This window comes from Arachis ipaensis, chromosome B08 (genome assembly GCF_000816755.2).
Source record: "Arachis ipaensis cultivar K30076 chromosome B08, Araip1.1, whole genome shotgun sequence".
NCBI classification, from domain to species: domain Eukaryota; kingdom Viridiplantae; phylum Streptophyta; class Magnoliopsida; order Fabales; family Fabaceae; genus Arachis; species Arachis ipaensis.
In genome coordinates this window covers 124,954,920-124,964,294 of record NC_029792.2, presented here as the reverse complement: position 1 = coordinate 124,964,294, position 9,375 = coordinate 124,954,920, and the positions used below count along the sequence as shown (strand labels likewise).

Below are 9,375 nucleotides of genomic sequence, written 5' to 3'. Positions count from 1 at the left end.
AATTTAAAAATAAAAATAAGATAATCTTGTATATAGAACAAATGAGAAAAATAAAAAAAGATAGTTAAGAAATAAAATGAAGATGACTGTATAAAAGGAAGAAGGTGAAGAAGGATAATTGAGAGAATAAATTTTAAAATCAATTCTCAATAGTAAGAATTGAAAGCAAAAACTACAAAATTTTACTTCAAGGTACATTTGAGGGTAAAAATCATGTTAAAAAAAATCATCCAAATAAGTTTAGTCTAGCGTCCAAGACTTTTTAACGTGCGTTCATGAATGCTAAACCAAACATATACTTAGACTTAGTTTGGTAGACAGTTTAATTAAGCTCATTTTAAAAAAATAATTTAAATAATAAATACTTATATTAAAAATAGCTTATAAATAAGTTATCAAAGTGGTCCCTGAGATTCTCGAATTGTACTAATTTAGTCTTTGACTTATCAATTGCACCATTTACTTCCCGAGATTGTAAAAAATGCATTTAGTTGGTCTCTCGCCTCATTTCCGCCGGCAATGACGCAGCAAATGAGTACCATGTTGGAGCTTGCTTGCCTCTGCCGCTCTTGGGCCCTAATCCCATCAGAGCTTACCTCCGCCGTTGCTCAAATAAGAGCCATCTTCGCCAAATGCAGGCCTTCATGCTTATCACAGGTCTTGTTGAAGATGACATACTCTTCTCGCGATTCATATATGCCTCTACGTCGCTTGATTTTTCCTCTTATACCTACTCTGTATTTTCCAATACCTACACGCACTGTCCTAACACATTTGTCTACAATAATAATATTATGTGGGCTCTCTCTTCCTCCAATGCAGCTGATCCAACAGAAGGGCGAGCTTTTTAGCTATGATTATACTCGTGATCTCCTTCTGGAATCAAGCCGGAACCATCTTGATCGGGCTATAATTCCTGTTCGGCAAACGTTGTGGCGTCGAGTTCAAGCATGATGGTGCCGTTGTCGAGTTGGAAATTGCTGGAAAAGAAGGCTTGGGAGGCGCCGCCGCGAATTGCGAAAATGGTGAGATGGTGTCCTGCGAAACACAGTTGACGTCGAGAAGAGTCTAGAAGGGCTCCGGGAAGATGCTGAAGGCAGAGACAAGCTCCAGCGGGATCAGGGCCCAAGAGCGGCAGAGGCAAGCTCCAGTGTGGTATTCATTTTCCATGTCATTGCCGGCAATATGGTTAAATGGCTAAAAATGAGGTGAAGGACCAAATAGATGCATTTTTTACAATTTTAGGGACGCAAATAATACAATTAGTAAGTCAGAGATCAAATTTTGTAAATCTCAGGAATCATTTTAGAATTTAATTTTAAAAAAAATTTTATTATCAGCGAAGTCATTTTTTAATTTTTTTATAAACACTTAAATAGTTTCTTAAAAATTATAATTTAATTTTAAAAATTATATCAAATATTAATACTATAACTTTTCATAAATTAAAAATTATAAAATTGTTTAGTTGTGATTGTATTGGATCCAAATTCAGTGAAGCTTCTAGTCCGTGACAACTGCAACCGGCTCCTATTCGCTGTTCCATCCAAACGCGTCCTTGGCGCCGATGACCCCATAAACCTCTCACTCTCGCAACACCCATTTTTATTACTACTTTTACCGAGTCTGGACCCCGAGTTTTGATCATTTTCAATTATAATACTACTATTATTACTACCACTACTCCCACTGCTTGATGTGGACTCGGACGAGTCATCTGAGTCAAACACGGGAGATCCATCTGACTCGTATGGACTCGTTTGTTCCGTTCCAATCCCTGTGTGATGTAGTTTTCCGTTTTTGCCCCTGTTGGTCAAGCTTGTTAGATACTTCACTCTTTCTATGATGGCGTGTCTCTTTGGCTCAACCGAGTTTTTAATTGGTCTTGCCGAGTCATCCTCAGAATTCTTCATCTTCATTAACTTCATTGAGACCTACCAAAAGTCATTCATTAACTAGTATAAAATATTAGAAAAAATTTTAAGTGTACCAATATAGTCTCGTATATATAAACGAACACAATCTTATATACAAGGTTAGATTCAAATCCCAACACTTACTTAAATTTTAAACGGACAAATACTAATCTAAATTAGTTAGTATAAAATATACCTAAGTCAACGAAATAACTTCTTAACGAAAGATTACTAAATATACATGGCTCTTAAAAGTCATTAAAGTTTAATAAATTTCTTAACGAAGTTTTTATTTTCTCAAATTTTATTGGATCAAAACATACATATAAACATCAACTTGTCTTTTTACTCCCTCAATTCATCAATCACCGTCAATATATATGTGAAAGTTAAAATTTTATTGTCCACAGTGAAACGGCAAGAAATAATACTAAATTGAGAATCAATATTAAAAAATTATTTTGCTTACTACGTTTTTGATGGGATCAAAAGTCATAATTATTGCTCATCGTCGTCGTGAAATTTAAGTTCATGCCAATAGATTTGCACCTTCCTTTGTTGACACGCGCGTTTATTGCAAGGAAAAGATATAATTTACCAAACATGCATGGATTACCAAATATAAATAATTATAATATGTGTAAAAAAAATTAGTTCATAAATTAGTTATTTGTATGTATTGAAATATAAAATGTACATTAAAAAATGTGGAACAACACATTTATATATGCAAATATATAGTAATAAATTTTGTCCTTAATATTTTTTATACATATATAATATTTTTGAAAAATAAAAAGGAATTCTAATAAAACTAGTTAAAGATAATATAAATACAAAATTTTAGAATCGTTATTAATATGTATCTTAGAATACATATTTGCTAAATAATAATACAAGTTTTTCTAGAATCAGGGTCAAATAAACTTTATTTGGAAGAATATTTGGACTTTGGAGAGAAATGATGTAATAGGGATGAACTCTATGCAATTAATGACTTGATGCAACAACATAGCGTTTATTTTTTTACATTTTGCTATACCATTGGTGTAATACTCAATTATTGGATTTTATGATGTTTTTTAAAATTGTGTGAACAGTATAATATGTCCCTTTTATTGATAATATGCTCCATTGTATTGTATATTTTAATTTAAAATATACAATACAAAGGAGCATATTGTACTATTTCCACAATTTTAAAAAATACCATAAAATTCAATGATTGAGTATTACACCAAAATTTTTTCAATATACAAAAAAATTAACCACAACATAGGGCATAAACTCATTTGTTTTTACGAGGTTGTACTAATTTATTTTCTTGGAGGACTTGAGGTTGTAAGTTGTAACGTTGTGTAAAGAGGGACAAAATTATTACTTGATTTTCAAGACAATCTTTATTTATAAAAATTGATTTTTTGTGTCAACTTTAAAAACATTAATCTTTTAAATTCATTTTATTTTTAGTTAGAGAATGTTTTAAAAAAAAATTAAGATTATCTTTCTCAAAAAATTGAAACAAATTTGCTTGGCTTTCATTTTTGTGAGTGTGCTTATTTAATTGGATTGCCCAATAAATGCACTTAAGGTATAAATATAATTTTATATAATGTATCTTATTAGTATGTGTCCTAACAACATATTTTAATAGTATTACAAAAGAAAAATATTTGATAAAAAATTAAATATTAACTTTTTATATATATATTTTCAATATATTAAAAAATTAAAAAACTTATTATTATATTTTTAANATTCATAGAACTAGAAAGTAAAAATTGAGGAAAATGAACATGGAACGTACCGAAAGGGAGGCTTCGATGGATAAGCCATTGACCCTCAATTTGATTGGAAGCTTTCTTTGAAGATTCCAATGAGAAGAAGAATTGGACTCCGTCTTCTTCATCATCTCCTCCTCCACGGCAACGATCGTCGAAGCTTTTCCGACCACCGTCATTTCGCCGTCGGATTCTCCCACTACACCCTCTCCCTGCATTTCATAATTAAATATCAATTAAGATAATTATATAATTAACACACACATCTTAAATTATATTAAATTTCAGACCAATTGTACGACATAGATATACTAATCGTGACTAGGATTGGAGTTGTTACATATAAGACATGAAAATCAAATGCGATGTCTAAGGCATGTGAAGAGCTGAGGAGAAGATGGAAATTGGAGAGGTCACGTGCGTCCCACGTGAAAGAAGTTGCTGTGGTGGAGCTGAGGAATCTTGTAGCGGGAGTGGTGTGAGTGCATCGTGATTTTGGATTCCGATGAAACGGAATCATGAGAAGTGATGAGAGAGGTTGTTTAGAAGAAGAAGGAGGAGGAGGGTTTGGTTTCTTCTTCGTAGAAGACGACGTTGATGTCTCTGAAACAATCTGAATGGCAACCTTGTCATTTGCGGCGGTTAGAACCCTTCCTCTTGCTCCAAACAGTCCTGTGTCAAGCTTCAATTGATTCAGTTTCACTGCGTAGTTCTTCTTCTTGTCGCTGCTCGTGTGGTTCTTACCCAACAACTTCATCTTCTTCTTCTTTTTTTTTAATTAATCACTCTTGTTCTGCTTATGTTGGATCAGATGAAGAAACAATGACCCATGGGTGTTTAGTAGAGAGAGAGAGAGAACAGAGGAATAGACAAAACATTCCAATGAGTGTTAATTTGGCCACTGATAGCTACTTTCCATAATAGTTATGTTTAATAAAAAAACAAAATAGTTTTTTTTTTTTTCCTTTTTCCTATTTTTTAAAAGTTGGGGTCAGAGAGAATGAGTCACTCTCTTCTCCAAATTTCCGTGTGAGGGGACTTCTTCGGTCTACACGTTTTGTGTTTCATACATTATTTTGCCTCCATTTATTTATTTATACATGTATTTAATCTAATGGCATTTATTTAAAGTCATTTTCTAAAAACATATGCTTCCTATTTTATTCTAAACGCTTTAGTACTTGCCATTTGAAAATTGTAAACTCCTTGTTTTCTTAACGTGATTTTCAACCCCTTTTGTTTTTTTTTTTTTGAGTGGGCTAGCCTTAAGTTGGTCATTTATACGAGTATTTTGGGTAAATATTTAATTCGATTATTGTCCATTCTAAATTAAGATAAGACAATCTCTATTAATAAAATACATTTGATTGCATATAGTTAAAGTTAACTAAAAAACTAAATTTAATTTTGGTTAACAAAAAATTTTGTTTAGGTTAATAAATTAAACTAATTTTAAATAATAAAATTAACCATTAATCGATTATAAAATTAATAAATTGATTTTAAAAATAAAAATTAATTTTAAAAAATAATGCCAAACATTGCCTACCTAACTTCAATTAGTTAACAAATTTAATTTTAGTTGCTATATTTTATTCTCTACATAATTATGTTAATTGTCAATAAATTTTTTTAATTATACATCAAATCAATATTTAATACATAATTATGTTAATTGTCAATAATTTTAATTTTCAATCATTCTAATATAATTTTAAATTAATCATAATTTCCGACAAGTTAATATCGATATCTACCTTAAAAAATTAAAACAAAAATCTATGATTTTAATCATAATAAAAATGTATATGATATGATAATGTCTTATTCAATCACGGTAAATATATGATGTATAACGTAAATAATAAAAAATTAATTTAATAATAACTAATTTATATAATTATTTTTGTTTTAATAAAGGCTATATATAGTTTTTTTTGTGGTTCGTGAGCCTAGATCTGAGAGTCAACTCATTTTTTTTAATTTATTATTCTTCTTTGACTATTTCATAGAATAAGAATATATTCTTCATTTTTCATCCAAGTTGATCCTTTAAGGTACAATTTATAATTTTTTATAGTATTTTTATATATTCATTCTATTATATTATTCATTTGATAATTTAATGATTGTTCTTACTTGAACTTATTCTTTTCATCTAATGTTCCAGTGCGATTGTCTTTTGCCGCAATCGTTTATAATGCACTACATCCATCAAATATTATCTCAAGTTGTATTCACTGATTCGGATTCTAATTACATAGATGTAAGCGTCTAACGAATGGCAGTAAACTCTATTTTACCAAAAGATGGTTGGATCTACTCACATATTATGACCAACTTAATGGAATGTGGGTAAAGTTAGTTTTCTTAGGAGGAGCTCGATTTTTTATTGAGGAATTGTTTTCACGGAGTTTTGTAGACCAAGTTCAGGTTCCATCCCCTCTATGCTTTCTACATCTGCCCGAAAATTTTCAAAGTATAGCACATAATGAGATTGAATTTCCTCAATTTAAGTTCGGTTTTGATAAATTCGTGTCAAACTCGGAGATGCAATTTCAATAATTGGTAAATATATTCAAATTTTCTTATTTTAAACTTTTTGTAATTAAAATAATTTTATAACAGCTTTTTTTTTCAGAAATTATCGGCCTTTTTTTGCATCAATGCAATGTCATTAAGGAAAATAAAGGTCATTTTAATTTCTCGGTGTGAAAATTTTATACCTTGCTGCATTGTGATAGCGAATAATGAAGCTTATTTAATAAGGAGATGGTCTAAATTTGTATAAATTCTAAATGTTTGAACTTATGATGTTATTTTAGTTGATTGTCGTTACGAGAATGACTCTAATCTATACATGTCTAAGGACTAGAATAGATTAAATATTATTTAAATAATTTAGTTCTAATATTAGTATTTGATTAAATTAGTTTTAAATTAATTTAAATTTAAATTGTTGTCTCAATTTATATATTACGGCTATTTTTTTTTAATATGTTATTTTTAAATTTTTGAATATGAAGTTTCTTTCTTTTTTCGATTTTTAAGTTATTTTTATTTGCTCTCACTATAACTAAACAAAACAAGTTAGTAATACTGATGTTTTACAATTATTTATCATTTAGAGGATTCATAATTCAGACATAGTTTTTCTTCTGTTTTTTATTTTTCATACCTAATGGCTGCTAGTTATGATTTTATCAATAGTATTACCTATGATAAATTATGTGATGAAAAAGTTTGGAAAATAAAGGTAAGAATTATAAGATTATGGAAAGTTCCATCCAAATTTGACAAGAGCAAGACGGCTTACATAGAAATGGTTCTAATGGATGATAAGGCTAGTTGATTATTTTTCATAATTCTTTCAAGTGATGCTGGATCCAGTTTATAAATATTTTTAATAGCTTTATAAGTGCTAATAGCTTTTATACTTAATTTATTTTACAGTGTGATAAAATTCTTTGTTCAATCAAGAACTATTTGGCAAAAATATTTGAGAATGATCTGATCGAAGAAAGGATATATGTCTTCTCAAATTTTGTGATTAAAAAATCAAGCAGAATTTATCTTTCAATTGCACAAGTGTGTAGAATAACTTTTAAAAAGGAATCACGTATAATAAATACAGCTAATGATCGTAAAATTTCTAACAATCATTTCAATTTTCTTACTCATGCTTATATATTAAAACAAATAAATGAATAGTCTAACTTATTTAGTATGTAGTTAAGTTATATTAACCTACACAAAATTATTTTTTTATTTTAATTTTTTCAAAAAATTATATAATAGCATCATTTTATCGATAACATAAATTTTAACATTTAATTTATGCAAATGCTTAAAATTTTATTGTGATCTTTTTAAAGGTATATCATTTTATTAATATATTGTTAGTTTTATCGTTTAGTATAAAATAAATTAGTAATTTATTATATTATTCATTTATTTGTCCTTAATTTAATACTTTTAATTCAGTTTTTTTTTCAATTAGATATTATTGGATTCTTGACCGGAAAAAGAGAACTTATATCATGATCAAAAACAGAGAGAAATGGTCATTACATTGTGGTTGATCTTCATAATTTGCAACCCAATTACTCAATTATCTACGTGATCACCAAGCAATCAAATACATACTTATTCTCCAATTTAAGAAACTTAACAAATGCATTGGTAAGCATATTGATTTAACCTTTTATTTAATATATTTGTTTACGTTATATCTATAATCATATTATATCTATTTTTACGTATATATCTTTTTAAAAAATACTCTTAGTATTAACACATGGTGTATTAGATAAATATTTTAAAATTAACTACAACATATGATAAAAATAAAAATTAAACTAAATAGATATTACAAACACAAATACAGACACAACACATTTAACCCAACTCCAAACACAATCACAGCAAAGAACTCCTTAACTCACCCATTTAACTACCTCACATATTTTTATAAATCTACCTAGGAATTCCCCTCTTCCGCTAACCCGGATCATGAAACTCATCATAATTTGGGTCTAACTGCTACCTGTTACAACCAAGCCCACAAACAGCCATAAATCCAACTAAGTGAACAAACCTAGCGGCCACTCAACGACATAAAGAACAAATCTGTCGTGCGTCACGTGCTCGCCATCGCCGCCCACCCGTCGCGCCGTCACGTGCTTGCCATTAGAGTAGATTAATAAAAACGATTAATAACTACATTAAAGTTGATACACTTAACACCAGATTAAGAAAAATCGAATAATGTATGATATTTTATTTTTTTATTAATCAAATTATTATAATTCATATTAATTTTAACAAAACAACTTAAAATTAATATTTTAATTTTATCACGTGCATGACACGCGCTCCGGCGCTAGACTTATTAGCTTCTCAAAGACACACCTATTCCTCACTTTCCAAGTGCTCCAACACAGCGCCGCGATGAAGAGGATCTTTTGTCTACCTTCGATTTGAGCCGCTGCCCAAGATAAGGCTCGTTGCCACCAATTGATGAAGGTCTCCTCTTCTCTCTGCCATAAGTCAGGGGTTATTAAGTTTAGACTCCAGATTATTGAAGACAGAGGGAATTAGAACAAGGCATGAGAAATTGATTCATCTTTCAGCATGCATCTTGGGCAAGTGGCGGGGGTGGATGCAAACCGGCTATGGATTTGTTGCAAAATCAGAAGTTTTTCATGAAGACTCTTCCATAAAAAAAAATCTTAATTTTATGAGGTAATTTCAATTTCCAAATGCTATTTTATACTCTGTTGTTCTGTATGTTCTGAGGCATCAATGAAGTAGGAGAATGAAAGAACCCATAAACAACTTTGTATCCTGACCCAACTTTGTATATACCATATTTTGTCCAGCATCAATTAACTTCATCCTCCTCCTCTGTTGGTTTGATGGAAAAAATTTTATTGCATATATCAACTTGAAAAATTGACTCAATCAGGTTTCTGTTCCAGCTTCTATCAGGATTTAGTAGCGCACTAACATAATACACTTGCAAATTCGGTGGGATTGTCACTGCAGCTTGAGGGACATTAAAGGGTAATGGTGGTGGGAGCCAGGGATCATGGAAGATGTGGACATTAGCACCAGAGCCTATTTTCCATAACAAGCCTTTCTCAATCACCTTGCAGCCTTCAAGAACACTTCTCCAG

The 9,375-nt window shown here is 30.1% G+C and overlaps 1 protein-coding gene across 1 annotated transcript; it reads right to left on the bottom strand.

Annotated features, from left to right (window-relative positions):
- On the bottom strand, positions 350-4,658 carry LOC107611696. Its single transcript, XM_016313596.2, has 4 exons — positions 4,038-4,658; positions 3,724-3,909; positions 1,461-1,934; positions 350-980 (listed from the first exon to the last, which is right to left on the bottom strand). The coding sequence occupies exons 1-4, from the start codon at positions 4,452-4,454 to the stop codon at positions 945-947; spliced, it is 1,113 nt and encodes a 370-aa protein (XP_016169082.2). The 5' UTR covers positions 4,455-4,658; the 3' UTR covers positions 350-944.